At 41.1% G+C, this 16,223-nt stretch overlaps 1 protein-coding gene across 2 annotated transcripts in view; it reads left to right on the top strand.

The window, feature by feature from the left end:
• Window positions 1-1,858: 1,858 nt before the first annotated feature.
• SRPK3 (SRSF protein kinase 3) overlaps window positions 1,859-16,223 on the top strand; it is a 30,834-nt gene continuing 16,469 nt past the window's right edge. Inside the window, exons 1-9 of one of the 2 annotated variants that reach the window (XM_029283993.1) lie at window positions 1,859-1,901; window positions 2,173-2,260; window positions 5,566-5,702; window positions 6,052-6,160; window positions 9,098-9,185; window positions 11,550-11,637; window positions 12,734-12,840; window positions 13,482-13,647; window positions 14,282-14,307. In XM_029283993.1, the coding sequence (XP_029139826.1) occupies window positions 1,859-1,901; window positions 2,173-2,260; window positions 5,566-5,702; window positions 6,052-6,160; window positions 9,098-9,185; window positions 11,550-11,637; window positions 12,734-12,840; window positions 13,482-13,647; window positions 14,282-14,307 (852 nt within the window). Of the gene's footprint in view, window positions 1,902-2,172; window positions 2,261-5,099; window positions 5,138-5,565; window positions 5,703-6,051; window positions 6,161-9,097; window positions 9,186-11,549; window positions 11,638-12,733; window positions 12,841-13,481; window positions 13,648-14,281; window positions 14,308-16,223 lie in introns of those variants that run through there. The other variant, XM_029283994.1, reaches the window with a different exon arrangement.

Here is a 16,223-nt window from a genome sequence, read left to right as displayed (position 1 = left end):
TTGTTGCCCAGGCCCAGAATGGACTTCTGGAAGCGGCATCCACACAGAGAACTGGTTGTTCACATATCTGAATCCCACCACTGATCCAAGCCCTATTACAATTACATATGTGCCTTCGAGTCAACGTCAAGTGAATATTACATAGCTAGAATTCTTTAGAATGATCTATCCCAGGGGTAGGCAACCTTGGCTCTTTTATGACTCGTGACTCCAGCTGGCTCAGGAATTCTGGGAGTTGAAGTCCACAAGTCATAAAAGAGCCAAGGTTGCCTACCCCTGGCTATCCACAGCCTGGTCCTTCAGTGCCCCTATCTACCAAAACACAAGTGATGTAGTATTATTTCTTCACTAACTTCTTGTAATTTCAATGAACTTAGGAAATAATGAAGGAATTGTATTCAAAACATATTATAAATTGAATAACAGGATCCCACAAGCCTGAAAGCATCATCCTTAAGGACTTTGTCCGTATGAAAAGGAGATGGACAAGTGTATAAGCCAGATATCCAGGGCATACCCAGAAACCGTGGTGGTGCAGTGGTTAGAATGCAGTACTGCAGGCTAACTCTGTCCACAGGCTGGAGATGGGGATCAAGATTGGCTTGGCTTTTCTGTGTTCCGAGTTTTGTAAAATGAGGACCAAGGTTGTTGTGGCAATCCACTGTAAACCACTCAGAGAGTGCTGTAAAGCAGGGGGACTCCAACCTTTTTGGTTCTGTGGACTGGTGGCAGGGGGGGGAATGTCTTTGAGCACACAACTAAAATCCTGCACATGGGCAAATGAAGCTTTGTGTGGTCGCCTGCTGCTTTGGCGGCCCGATTCCCAATGGACTGCAGGCAAGTAGCGGTCCATGGCCCAGGGATTGGGGACCCTTGTTGTAAAGCACTATGAAGCGATATATATCTAAGTGCTATTGCTATATAGTGCCAAAACCAGGGTGCAAGAATTCAGTACTTGAATACCAAATTCAATATCTGAAACATGTCATCTGTTCTACAGAAGTATAGCTTGGGCTTCAAAGTTAAGTATTTTTTCCAACACTTTAAAAATATTTAATTTAGATGATAATAGGAATAAAAGCAGCTGACACTGGAGATACTGAAGTTGTAGGCTGCTTCTGCCTTTTGAGATCAACCATCAACTGCAAAAGAACAAGCAGTCAAGAAATGCACTGCAGACTAGCATTTGGCAGAGCAGTAATGAAGATCTTGGAAAAGATATTTAGAGGCTGGGATGTGTCTATACCAGGGGTAGGCAACCTTGGCTCTTTTATGACTCGTGGACTTCAACTCCCAGAATTCCTGAGCCAGCATGGCTGGCTCAGGAATCCTGGGAGTTGAAGTCCACGAGTCATAAAAGAGCCAAGGTTGCCTACCCCTGGTCTATACCTACAAAGATCATGCAAGCCAGGATAGTCCCTGTAACTCTCTAGGGAAGCAAAAGTTGACTTTCAGGGGCCCCGGTAGGAAGAGTATTAATACCTTTGGACTATGATGTTGGAGAAGACTCCCGAGTATACCACAGATAGCCAAGAAAGCAAACCGACGGATCATTTAAGAAATCAATCCTTACTCGTGGCAGACGACCTGGCTCATATTGCCATTCTTTGGATACAATAAGGAAAGACTTAGCTCTCTCGAGAAGGCTCTAATGCTGGGAAAGGTGGATGGATTCAGTTACAGTGGCGATGGATATGCCGCTAAAAAGTCTTTTTTAGCCCTCTTCTCCTCCTTTTGGTCCAGTGCAAAGCTGGGAGCGGGCTCCTCCCCTCCGGCCTCACGTGGTGGGGTAAAAGCCGCTTTTGCGGTCGGGAAGGGGCCGGATTGCGCAGGCGCAGCAGGGTAATCCTCTGCTTGTATGGAGCTCACCGGGGCAGGGGGGGCGATGAGCAGCAAAAAAGGTGAGGGGGCCCGGCGGGCGGGGCTGCCTTGGAAAGTAGAAGGGTGTGCGCGCGGGCGCGCGGAGAACTTGCGGGCTGCGGGGAATCGCCGGTGGTTGCACGGAGGAGGGGCCGCAGCAGGTGCAGGAGAGGAGGTGGGGGTTTCCACTTGGGCGGACCGTCTGCTGCCACTTAATGCCGATCGCAGGCTTGCCCGCAAAACTTTGGCAGCGCGAGGGTCTCTCCAGCCCCGGCGCGCCGATCGATCTCGCGCTACTCCCCTCTTCCATAGGCCCGGGGAGCAGCCGTGGCAAAAAGAAGAAACATAAGAAAGAAAAGGCGCCGCCCCCTCCGCCGGCAGAGAGCGGGATCCCCGCGGGGTGAGTGTGGAGCGATACGAGCGGGGGAATAGAGAGAGGTCGCTGAATGCGGTCTCTGAGGTTACCCGGGTGGGAGGCAGCCACCCTGCCTTCGGCAGGATGTGAGTAGGTGTGAACTCATCCTGCCTCTGCAAGTTGTGGTTCTTAATGCAAAGTGCTTTGCACGTCAGTGGCAGTTCATCCAGCATGTTAACTGGCTTTTAAATAGAACAGTTGCAGAGATGCCCAGGGCTGGTTCACACGTGTAAATTGCTTATATACGAATTGGCCATCATCATTCCCCCACTGCCTTAAGCACCGCTGATGTAAAGCAACTTTTAGGGTTTTATGCAGATTTTAGAAAAGTGTTTTTTTCCCACAGAAACGTTTTTCACCATAAAATACTATGGTGTAATGTATATGTAAATAGAAACAATGCACATCAATGGGTTTATGAAATTAGCTTCAATACTGTATTATGAGGGCTGAAAGGAAAAAAAAGTGGGTATAGATCAGTGGTGGCGAACCTATGGCACGCGTGCCAGAGGCGGCACTCAGAGCCCTCTCTGTGGGCACGCGTGCCTTGCCCCGGAGATGGCGAGGGACTGGCCCCTGCCACCCTGGCCCCGCCCACCCAGTCTGCCGTGACCACCATGGCCACGCCCACCCGGCACCCGGTGATAAATAAGTGGGTTTTGGGTTGCAGTTTGGGCACTGGCTCTCTAAAAGGTTCGCCATCACTGGTATAGATTTTGTTAAGTGGGCCTAAGACTCTTACAACAATAACTGCTGTAACATTTTTTGCACTTTGAGTTTTTCTACTCAATATTGTTTCACTGATGCACAAACTAGTCAGAAAAGATGCTAGGTAAAGATCCTTCACAATTGTAGCAACATGCTGAGTCTATAGGGTTCAAGTTTCAAATTGACAGTTTCAAATCTTCTTTCCCAGAAGCCCTTTGGGTCTGCTTTCTAACTCTGCCTTCTACCTTAGTGCAGGGGTGTCAAACTGCTGACCCGTGGGATGGATGCATCATAGCGAAACCGTGCCCATCCCATTGCAATGGCAAAAAAAGTCACCATACATTGCGACACATCATGTGACATTGCAAGTTTGACACCCCTGGTCTAGTGGCTTCACAATGACTGCTGCCACCACTTAGCTTCTGTAGAGCACTTCTCCTGGTCTTCCCTTAACCTCGTGGGTGAGAGAAATAGGGCTCCTACATCTCGTTTGTTTTCCTGGCAAATTAAAGGGGTGGGGTGGGGAGAAATAAACACATTCTATATGTCAGGTTATGCTCCTATAGCATTTGAGGCACATAACCTGAGAAGTCAGCCCTTCCTTCTTCTTTGTGTGTAGGTAGATCAATTTCACAAATGATAAGCAAAATCAAGCTTCATTAAAAATGAGGAAATAAAGTATATAAAAGTTTATTTTAAACTTTTTAGTATTGGCGTGCAAAGCATTCAGTACTTGAAGAGATAAAAATGTAGTCATTCAAATCACAGACAGCATTCTAATAGAACCTCAAATAAAAAAACATAAAGGAAAACATAAGACTCAAAAGTGAAAAACAAAATAATGCTGCCTACTACTCTGAAACATGTCTGCGGTACAGAAATTTCAAGTAGCACAGGACACATGCAGGTCTAGTATAGAGAAAATAAATTCCAGACAAAAATGTTATGTTTAAATACATACACATGTATCGGAGCAAAAGGAATCCCTTTCTGCCTAGACTTGTTTACCTTTTTCCTTAGAGGTAGATGGATTTGTGAAGCAGCAGCCTTCGGCTTGCTTCCCTAGAGGTTTTCTAGCTTCTTGTAGATGCCAGCCTTTGGACTTAGAATGATGAAGATGCTACTTCCTTCCTTTACCTTATCCTTATATCCTATTTCTTGCTTGTCTCCTCCTTCCTGGGTAATTGCTTGCAATTTAAAAAGAGCAAAAGCCCTTCAGTGTGGAGAGGGAAGAGTTTTGAGGAGTTCTGTTATAGCTAAGAGCTGAAGCAAGCATCTCTCCTTACAGAGAGCCTGCTTGAAACAAGGAGATGAGTAACTGGGAAGTCTATTTAACAAAACCAGCAGTGTCTTGTGCCAACTTACAGATTAGGTGATGAAGTGGATATATGGCCCAGCAAGCCTAATTGCAGCAAAAAGGTTAATCTTCAAGGTGCCATAGGACCCTTCCTTGCTTTTGCTGTGTGTATTGTACCATTTATGCCAACCCCAGTTCTCCACAGAATAATAAGCTGTGCCACAGCATGTCCATGGCAGCTAGGAGTGTTGTTTTTTTTAATGGAAGAGCATCCAGTTTTTGGAGTCCACATCTGCCACCAATTCAGTGGCCCTAAGAAACATGGGGTTGGTTCCTTTCTCTTGTGTATCCCATCCTCCCCACTCCAAATTCCATTTCCATCCTGGGTGGCAGCTGCTGGAAGCTGCTAGGTTATTTTTAACACCCCGTCTATCTCTTGTCTCTGTGCACATTTGGGCTCTGACGGGGAGAGGAAGTTTCTGAGCTCACAAGGTATTAATGCCTCTTTTACTAATGAAGGGAACATGTGGGACAAATAAAGTGCCAGCCACTAGCCCACTCTGCTTTGACAGAGACTGTCTTGAGGCCTGACATTTGCGCCAGAATTGGCAGCTCCCTCACAAATCTGGACGTTTTCCTCTGAGGAATGTTATCTTCTCCCTGGGGAAGACATCAGAGACACAGAAGGCTTCCTTTCCTTGATCAGGAGCTGAAAATCCATAGGAGTAGCCGAGTTAATTCATTCTCTTGCTGCCCGTTAATTCCCCTTTCAAGTTGGCTGCGGTGAATCTCTCCCCCCCTCCCCTTAAAGCTGTCAAGATGGGGAAAACAGCACAGATTGAAATAGAAGCCAATAGGTACGTACAGAGAATCTCCCAAGGTGGACAATGGGAATTTGATAGCTTTAACAGAGTAATGACAACAAAACGTTAGTGCCCACCCCACTCTCCGAGGGCTGAGATCTAAAAGAATTTGAGAAATTGAGAGAAATGGGAAGAATGTGAACAAATGAAATCACACTTTCGATTGTTATTCTGTAATACAGTCTTCCCAGGTTTGTTAGCCATTTAAGCTTGGTATGGTGGAAGGTATAGTCTAACACCAATGTGGGACAGTTTGCTGTAGTAATTTATGTGAGCAGTTGTTGGCTTTCAATTAGAAATAGACAAGGAATGTTTCTCAGCTGCTTGTGAAATAAATAACTTTGAAATTTGGAGTGCCTTCTGATGGCTCTTTTTGCCCATATCTGTCTCTCTCCCCTTCCCCTCAATCTCTTCATTATTAGGCCACTTAGTCCTTCCTGCGCAGATGACCCTGCCCGCCCGCCCTCCGTGCCCCCCCTGCCTCTTCCTGCTGCGGTTGGAAGCGGGCTCTTGGGATCGGATGACGAGGAGCAAGAGGACCCTCGAGATTACTGCCGAGGTATTTGAGCAATGCAGGGAATGGCCTGGGGTCTCTTAAGTGAAGGGGAGGGGCTGTCTCTCTTTGTTGCTGGCAGCATCGTTTTGAGTCCTAAATGCTGCCTGCTGTCTGTTCCTTTGCTGGAACAAGATATTCATTTAGAAGCTGTTTTTGTCTGATCTGTTTGGGCTTTCACTTTTACATTCCTGAGGAATAACAACAACTGAAATGTATGAGCATTTGTTTTTAACACAAGATGGAACCTGATAACTAATCAGGAAGGCAGTTTGGGTGTCTGCGCGTAGTTGCCTCATATGCCATGACAATGACCGCTAGTATATTAAGTGGCCTCTTCTTTGTTCCATATTAGGTGGGTATTATCCAGTAAAGATTGGGGATCTCTTCAATGGACGCTATCATGTGGTACGGAAACTTGGATGGGGACACTTTTCGACTGTCTGGCTGTGTTGGGACATTCAGTAAGTACTTACAAGAAATAGCAGTTAATGACACACATTTTTCCCCTATATTAAATAGGCAAGGAATGTCCCTGAAAGAGAGTAATAGATACTCAGATAACATTTTAAAAGTGATCAGGCTGCAATGTATTGCCAAACTAGATGGTATTGTCTGGTGGGCTTGGCTAATATGAAAATGAGACTGGATCTTGTTTGGACGTTGATGGAAAACTGCTAAGACTTACCAGAGCTGTAGGCAGTTGAAACGTCAACTGGGCAGTTGAAAAAAACATCCCAGAAGAAAGGAAATATATATTTCATATATATATTTCCAAGATCATATATACCTTGGAAATATATGGCTATATATTTCCAAGAAAAATACATGGATATGTCCATGAAGTCCTTAGGAGCTCAAGGAAACATATTTATAAGGAGAGTTAAAAAGGAAGAGAACTAGAAATACATAAAAGTTCTTTATGTCCTGTCTAAATCCAGGGTAAGAAACATGAAATAGGAAAGGTGTATTCTCCCTTTGAGATGCGAAGTAGCAACTTGTCATAGGGATAGATTTGGGCTTTTTTTAAATGATATTGAAACTTTTAAAATGAAGATTAAAACTAATATAAAGTAAGGAAGAAAAAATAAAAGGAGAAAGCAAACAGTGCAAAAAAAAAGTTGAAGAAAAATAGAAAAGAAAGAAAAAAGTTACAAAGTAGTGGCCTTCAATATTCTTTACAGCAATTATAAATACAATTGTATTTTAACTTCTCTTTTTAAAGTGATATCACAATACTCTTTCTTCTACAATCTGCCCCGTCTAATCAACAAAGCTGTAAATAACAAGTTCATTTTTTTTATTTTTATGCAAAATGAAAAAATGTCTACTTTCAATTTCCAGTCACTAATAAATGTAGATGGTGCCTTTTCTCTAATCAAGTTAGTTTAGCCATCTCAGCAAAATCTGTCAATTTCACCAACCATTCCTCCATAGTGGATAGTGTCAGATCTTTATACATTCTATATAATTTCTTTGGTGTCACATACATCATTTTATTTTTAAAAAAATCTCTTTAAGACCATAACTAAATTTCAACCCTTTTGACTATGTATTTTCCCATTGGTCCATTTATATATTATAATCAGAATTCTCAGCCCACTGTACATTCTTCAAACTGTTCTTTCTGTTTCAAATTTCTACAAAAGTTTATACATTTTAGCAATTTAGCAACATTTGTACTTCAAATTCTTACTTTGCTTCATAACATAAATCATTTTATCCATTGTGAATCTTTCTGGTAATCATAAATGGGAAAACAAATAACTATGTCCTTCTGCTATTAATTGCTCTCTTGACTTAATTTTAAATTCCTATTGATGATTTTCCAATAATTCCCAATATATCAATCATTTGTCCTTGTCTGCTGGTTCTCTTCTGTGATAAGCTTCATGAGTTAGGAGCCATAAGAGTGTTTTTATATCTATTCCATATTTTCAATATGGAATGTCTGATAAAATGAGTTTTGAAATCCACATTCACTTTTTTGTACCATAAATATCCATGCCATTCAAAGTTCAGGTTGTGACCTTCTGACTAAAAGTCTCATGTTTCTCAGCAACATCCATTCTTTCATCAAGATCAAGCAACAAGCAGCAAAATACAATTTCAATTCTGGTAAATGCAATCCTCCTCTTTCCTTTGCATTTTATAGCACTTTATATTTAACTTGTGGGTTTTTTCCTTATTCCGTGTACATTTAGATATATCATTTTGTCATTGTATTTGGAAAAAAATGGGCATGTATAAATTGACAACTAAATTGTCATTGTATAAATGACGATCAGTTGCAAAACAGGTGTTGTCTAAAGCAAAAACAGCATTCTTGACAAAACATGCGTTGTTATGAGAGATTCTCCTTAACTCTGACAATTCTAATAATCTCCCATCTTAACATGATCTTAATTTCATCCTATTTCTTAACATAATTATTTTGATATAAGAGACAATTTGTCATACAGTAGTAATTCTGAACTATTTTACTTTTTTCTCAGTTTTAAAACCAGTTTTCTCCATCATTTCTATTTGATCTTCTAATTTCATATTTTATTAACATCTTTGTCTTCTGATTATTAATCTTAAAACCAGCTAATATACCAAAGTCCTTTAATTTTCCCTTTAATGTTTCTACTAAAATGAACAAAAAGTGGAGACAGCAGACATCCTTGAGGGATAGATTTAATTGGAAAACAGACATCAGGGTGTAATTACAGAATTGCTATCTTTGACTACTTGCCAAAGAGCCAACGCCTCCTGATCTGAGGCAAAATCTTAAGAATACCAAATATGGGGAAATGGGGCATTTTCTAATCACCTTCTGATTGAAGTGCAAAAGGCTAGCTAAGTTCAAAGGAGGTCCTGGAGGATGGGGACAAAGGTAGTCCAAGTGCATTTAGTCAAAGAACCACTCTATTTTTGCCTCATTAAACTATTGTTGCTGTGGTTTTATCCCCTGTATGCTGCCCAGGATCAATTTTGGGATGAGGCAACCTTACAATTGTTGAATGAATGAATCCCTAAGGCTTTGTCTGTGGAGATTCCCAGTCATCCAGATCATAATTTTCTCAAAGGTGCTTTTTTCTTCAAAACTGGGCTGTTTTTTCCTTGAAGAAGAAGAAAACAAAAGCGATGAGAAGCAAAATGTTTTCTTCTTTTTCCTCCTCAAGGAAAAAATCCAGTTGCCTTTTGAAGAAAAAAGCACGTTTGAGATCCCTAAAGCTTTGTTTTGCTTCCTGCGAACTCCATTTTTAAAAAAATGTATAACCCTAGCTTTGTTTTCTTACAGCAGTTTTGAAGGTAATGCTGAGACTTTCAAGTGGAAGATAATGTCTTTTCTTGAAATGAGAACTAAGGAAGCCAGGACTAACTAACTCTGTCCTTCTCTCCTCCCATCATTCCAGGCGGAAGCGCTTTGTGGCCCTCAAAGTGGTGAAAAGTGCTGTACATTATACAGAAACAGCTGTGGATGAAATCAAGCTACTGAAATGTGTAAGTTTGATGCTTCTTTGACCACTCCAATTCTGAGTGAGATGTCCTCGTGAAGGAATAATTAACATACTTAGGCGGTAAGGCACGAAGTAGTCAAATCCAGGAATTGCTGGAAAATATGTTATTTGGCTATCCTGACCTTCCCCAATAATTCTTCATTGCTGTACATTTTGGAAGGAAAACATTCGCTATTATACACATTCAAGAAATGAGTTGTGGCAATGATCATTATTTTCTGGGCCTATACTCTCATGACTCCCAATTCAGACTAATTAGTGATTAATATAGATAATGCTTCTTTAAAACATTTGTTTTACATTATCCTATATTTACTTTTATATACACTTTTGTGAGAAAGTAGTGGATTATATAAACATCACTGCAGCAAAAACTAATTTTTTTAAAAGGATAATATTCTCTTGAATTACGTAACTATTACATGGATTTTGATAACTGGACAACATAATTCTCTGCCCCCTACTATGGCCAAAAGACTGATATTGCAGCTTTGGAAAGATTAATATGTGACTCCTTTTACTCAATGGATCGAAGACCTGATTACACTGTCCACCTATGAGTGGATTGTCTGTAAATGTAAACTTTGTATGGACAAGTATAGTGAGATATGGAACTCACTTATACAAAATACAGTAGATTAAAAATGATGATAGTTATATAAGTGTATCCAAAATAAATATCTACACACTTGAATAATATTTACAAAAATAAGTAGATATAGAATTGTAACTGTTAACTTATGATATACTTTGTTTCTTTTTTCTGTTTTACTTCTTTTAAAACACACTTTTTTTTTCTTTGAGAATTTTTATCATAATTTCCTTTGTATTTTATTCTTTTTCTGTTATTATTAAAGAAAATATTGTTAACAATAATAAAAACAATCAGTCATTAATACTCCCATTCTCCCTACAGTCTGTTATGTGAAAGTTTGATTGTTTCGTCATTTTAAAAGAGTTTTCACTGTTTTAAAAGAGTTGCTTTTTGCTGTTAGTGAGAATCATCCTTTAGATTGGAGATGGGCAATAATCAAGGATCAGATACCTCGATAATATTGTTCATCCTCTTAGTACACTCACGTGGATCTTTCTGAAGTTGGTAGGTACCCCTCTTCCCAGGTTTTGGACCACTTAATTACAACAACAAAAAGACAATCAATAGAATACATAAAAAGTGATTAGAGATAATTCTCAATTTACGTTCTCAGTAGGGACCAGAAAAGTCATCATCAAGGGGTGTGGTTATTAACTGAGGCTTTATGTGATCACAAGTGATTTCACAACCTTATTTCCATGGTCATTAAGTGAATCACTGGTTTTTAAGTTAGACATCCCATGACCACATCTTGCAACCTTCCTTATGGGGTACCCCATTGGGTTTACTTGTGAGAAGACAGCTAGGAAGGTTGCAAATGGCAATCATGTGACCACAGAAGTCTGCAACTGATATAAGCGCATGGTGGTTTTCAAGTGCCTGAGTCACAATCACGTTACTGCAAAGATGCTGCAATGGCAATAGTGGTGAAGACCTTTGATGGAATGTGCACCTGGAGAAGCAATGTGAGGGAGTTTGGCAATACAGAACTTTTCCAGAGGGAGACCCAGATTAAGAGACTGTACAGTCCTGTGGATGGAGGAAGAAGTTCAAAGTTGCCACTTCCTAAAATCTCTCAGCATATAACTAGCAGTTGGAAGGCTTATAGCTTTAGTTTGGCAAGATTCTGACCACTAGATGTAAATAAAATGAAGGATTGGATTGGATTGGATTGGCTCTCACTGTGTCGCCTCTGGGCTTGGGCCTGACAGGACCAGTCATAAGTCACTTTTTTCAGTGCTGTTGTAACTTTGAACAAGTGCTAAACAAATGGTCTTAAACTGAAGATTACCTCTACTATGACTCAAAAGTATTTTTGTCCCACAGGTCTATTTTGGGGCCAGTCTACAAAGTAGATTCTAAAAAATGCTAAACAGCATTGAAATGGATTAATACCAGATGGGAGACTATCATGAAATCCACAGGGCTGTAACAGAAAGGTTAAAAAAGAAATCCTGGAAGCATCAGAGTCAAACTTAGCTTTAAGGATATTTTAGCCATTACTACAAATTCAGGCTCAGAGTCTTTTAGGTTTGTTACACGTGCCTGCTGGCAAGAGGAGCCACAGGAATACTAGGAAAAATTCTGGGTTACCATTCTGTGCCAATGTAGCCACTTGGCCTTGGTTTCCCCAGAACTATGATATTTAAGCTATCCTTATGGAGAGGGTTGTTTGGGCGCAGAATTTTCTAGTTGCTGATCCATATCTAGAATGCTTACCCATTTTTACCTGGTACCTTTCCTTTCTTCCAGGTGCGAGATTCTGATCCTAATGATCCGAAACGGGAGAATATTGTCCAACTGATTGACGATTTCAAGATCTCAGGGATCAATGGTGTCCGTATCCTTCCGTAAAAGGTCCACAAACTGTTCCTGCTCAAGTAATTGATTCTACTTTTTCCTCCAAAGTGCCTGAACTTTGGCTGTAAAACCACTTTCTGTTACATTTTTGGTGAAACTGTCTGCAGGAGAAATAGAAATTGATCCAGACTTGTTTTGTACGTAGAAATTGGTATGCTGAGTGACGGCTAACCTTTGGTTTTTTCTCAGTAACATCCAAGATGGCGCTATATACATACATACATACATACACACACACACACACACACACACACACATTTGTCTGAGAGAGCAATCAATCTTTTTGTCTACCTCCCATTCCCCAGAGTGAAATAACACAGGGCTGAGCTTTTTAGCTGCATCAGGCCTTTGTGGTGAGCATAAATGGCTGCAGCCCCTTTAAATGGTAGGTGAATACAAGAAATGTTGCTGGGCTGTAGGAATTTTATGTCCCTCTAGTAGAGCAATTGTACTTTTGTTTAGTTAGCACATCCATGTTTTGTTTGTTGAGGCAATGCAGTTTCAGAGAAGTCTGTTAATCCGTGGGCTTTGGGCAAATGTTTCTGGGTTGCTGTGCTCTGTGCTTTTCCATTCTACCATGCGCTTCCTGCTTGGCCTCTTAATAAACAAATGCACACCCACTCGTTTTCTTTATCTAATAATGACCAAGAAGGCTCCCAATGGTCTGCAGCAATTATTTGCTATGTAGATAAAAATAACTTTCTACTGATCCTTGATTCATCCACTCCTTACAATGAAATCAAAGCTAAAAAAGAACAAATAGCCAATAACTTTCCTCAAAAAGGCTGTTCTGTCAAATGTTACTTTTGAAAGGCGATTCCAGGAGAATTTAATTGCTTGGTTTTTGTGTTATCTGAGAGACAAACAGCCAGATGACTCCAGATTCTGTTTTACACCAGCTTTCTTTCTCTGTCTTTGCTCTATATCTAAGTTATTTTTATAAGTTATTCGTACTGTATGTGCCATAAGGAAAGAAGGGATCTATTTACTAAGGGATCTATTTACTGGTGCTTTGTAAACAACCAGATCCCTCATTCTGATGCCTGTTTTATCTACTTGACTTGGTTTTTGCCCAGATGTTTGTATGGTCCTTGAGGTTTTAGGGCACCAGCTGTTGAAGTGGATTATCAAATCCAACTACCAAGGGCTTCCCATACCTTGTGTCAAGAGCATCTTATGCCAGGTAAAGGTGAATTTCTTTGCAAACAAATTGGGGGGGGGGTGTTAATTTTTACAGCCAGGGTCATTTCTGTCCATTTTATTATGCGAACCAAACGGGCTTAACTTGAATCCCTGGTTTTTTCTGGGACTTGAATACAGGTAGTCCATAACTTACAACAGTTTGTTTAATGATCGTTCAAAATTGCAACGGCACTGGGAAAAAATTATTTATAACCATTTTTCACACTTAGAACCATAGCAGCATCCCCATGGTCACATGATCAAAATTTGGACGCTTGGCAACTGGCTCATATTAATGACGGTTGCAGTATCCCGGGGTCAAGTGATCAGCTTTTGTGACTTTCTGACAAGCAAAGTCAATGGGGAAGCCAGATTCGCTTAACAACCATGTTACTAACTTAACAATTGCAATGATTCACTTAAGAACTGTGGCAGGAAAGGTTGTAAAATGGGGCAAAACTCAGTTAACAAATGTCTCACTTAGCAACATAAATTTTGGGCTCCATTGTGGTTGTAAGTCGAGGACGACCTATACTGCTATAGTTGTTAATAAGATCAAGACTCCAGGGCCCTGGCATGGCAGCCCCTTGACCTGAATCATAAAGAGGTTCTTATCCTTGGCACAATTGTTCCCTTTTTCAGGTGCTGCAGGGCCTTGATTACCTCCACACAAAGTGCAAAATAATCCATACAGACATCAAACCAGAGAATATCCTGCTGTGTGTAGACGAGTGTTACATACGACGGCTGGCAGCTGAAGCCACTCTCTGGCAGCAGACTGGGGGTCCTCCTCCCTCTGGTTCTGCAGGTAAGTAATCCCATCCTGTTTGTAAGCAGGCCTCGATGCTGGTCTCCTTTCTCCCAAGAATGCTAAAGGGGCATAAAAAATCAGAATTTGCCTCTAGCAAATGAAGACCTTCATTAGATTGATGCAGACATAATTAAGGGAGCAACAGCAACATTCTTAAATGCCAAAGTGTTCAACATTCATTGGATCCAAAAGCATTAGGCAATGGCGAAGAAAGGCACAAGCATTGCTGGTTTGTGACCGTAATAAAAATTGATCGATTAGTTCCCCCCCCCCAAAAAAAAAATCCAGAAAGGCACAAGCCATAGGGACCATATTTATAGAACTTTCAGGCGGGAGTTCTGCATTCAGAATGGCCATAAGAATAGAACTGAGGGCTAAAGTGACGCGGGAACCAGATTCTGCCTCTCCCTGGTTTTATAACATTAATCCTCTCTTTAGGGTGGAATTATCATAATGGTGTGGGAGACTCTGGCCTTCCACCTCCTCAATCTCCTCATCCTCCTTTACAGCATTACTGTACTGATTGATGTTTGTTTGCTTTGGATTTCCTGGCTGATTCTGGGAATCATTTCTGTCTCTTTCTCTCTCTCCCTTTTCTCGCCTCACTCCACCTGTGCACCTCTTCCCTCAGTCAGCTCTGCACCCCAGGAAAGCCTGGTAAGTCCCCCACCCTGTCCAGGATTGTGAGGGGGAGGGAAGGAATAAAGTTTTAGAGTGCTTGTTTTGGATCTCACTTGCTCTGTGAAACTCATGGACTGTTGATAACCCACCATCTCCATTGCCCTTGTGTGGATGGCTCCTCCATGTTTGGCAACCTGCACCTAAGCCTCATGTTACATCTGTAATTTGTCTCTCAATGTTAACCATGGACACATTTTGCATATAGTGAGAGGATGTTTGCAGTTTTTGTTAGCTCCAAGAGAAGTTGTATGCTTTAGCCATTTTGTCAATCAAAGAAAAGAAGGGGGGGAAATATACTAGGTTGGATTGTTGCCATCTAGGCTAGCTTATGTCTTCTCTGGTTTGTGGCTGCAGTTTCGTGGCACAGAGACTCCTTCTTATCACTCATGTAACAGGAGATACCTGAAGTTATTTTTCTCTATGCTCAAGGAGGGCTAAGAGCTCATCCCCTTAGGCCAGGGATATCCCAAGAAATATGAGTCTAATTCTTCTTATGACTCAACAACCTTGTGCTGTTGCTCCCATTCACTTCAGTAAGGCTGTCTCATGCTGGAGAGCTTACTCATTGATTCTTCCCCATGGGTCAAATTCTGTATTTGGTCTGCATCTGGCAAGTAAACTTAAAATCCATGGCTCAGTTGAGCCTTCTCCTTTTCCTGTGCGGTTGGTCTCTTGAAGCAGGAGAGAGAGAGAGAGAAGAGAATGGCTGTCTTGAGATTAGAATCCTCAGTTTGTGCCTGTTAATATATTTTTATTATTGTAGATGTGTCATTTCACTGACTTGCAAACTTTATTGTAATTTTAAAGTAGAGATTATTTTGATGGTGGAATATTCTGTTAAGGATCAGAAATAGCAAAGGGAAGTGAAAGAGTTTGCAGTGGGAAGCACAGGGACCAGAAGAGAATTGTTATCACTTTGTGAAGTATCCACAGCTTTCTCCATGAATGCTTTCCATCACTTTGGGCAATTTGTGAACCTCTAAATGTTGTTGAACAACAGCTTTCCCACTATTGGATGTGCTGTCTTGGACTGTTGGAAGTTGTTGTTCAACAATATCTGGTGGGCTGTAGGTGCTCACCCAGAGTGGGTGTTTCTGAATTGGATAAGACAGCAAGGATGCTATAGTTCATGGAGCATTATTTGTTTCTTCCACTTTAAATCAGGCTCTTAGTTTGTCTACCAGGTCATTGTACGGAGTGAATGATTTTGCTTCTTAAGGGTGTGTGTAAAAAAGGCTGTCCTTTAATGGAGTGACAGCTGTTCCTTAAAAGTGAACACCATCAGCAAGTTCATGGGCATTGCTTCACCCTTCTGTGTGATAATTTATTGCATTGGCTCAAATGCGTTAATTATCATCATGGATATTTAAGATTTCTTAATCAGGACCAGAAGGTGGTTCACACATCCTGGCTAAGAATTAGTTCGTTAGTAAACCATTATTAATACCTGGGGCTGAAGTAATTCAATTTGTGCATAACAGGAGAAACATTAGCAATCTTGTTCTTGCTCCCAGTTTTTTAAATTATGGTAAAGAAACTGACAGCTTTATATCTGAACTAGTCCAAGATGTTGGATTCTGTAACAGGTGCACGGCCCTTGTGCTCCTTACTGAGATGCCAATAATACACCAGGAGTGTTATTTTTTGGTAAATTTCCATTTATCTTTCCCCGTATTTTTCTTGATATGCCTGTTTCTTTACAAGTTCCTCAAGCAGAATAGCTGATCTGTGACAACTTGTGACTTGAAAATGTTGGGGCAGACCTCAGGGGGGAGAGGGAGCATCAATGCTTTACATTCAAGAGACCCACAGAGGATCAGTTGGCATGCTTGCAGAAAGAAAATGAGCCCCACCTCACCTCTTCTGACTGGGCCTTGTGGGTAAAAAGCCCA

Source organism: Protobothrops mucrosquamatus, unplaced genomic scaffold (assembly GCF_001527695.2).
Source record: "Protobothrops mucrosquamatus isolate PMUCROS unplaced genomic scaffold, P.Mucros_1.0 scaffold315, whole genome shotgun sequence".
NCBI classification, from domain to species: Eukaryota; Metazoa; Chordata; class Lepidosauria; order Squamata; family Viperidae; genus Protobothrops; species Protobothrops mucrosquamatus.
The sequence above is the reverse complement of the archived record's forward strand: the minus strand, read 5'-3'. Positions and strand labels throughout refer to the sequence as shown.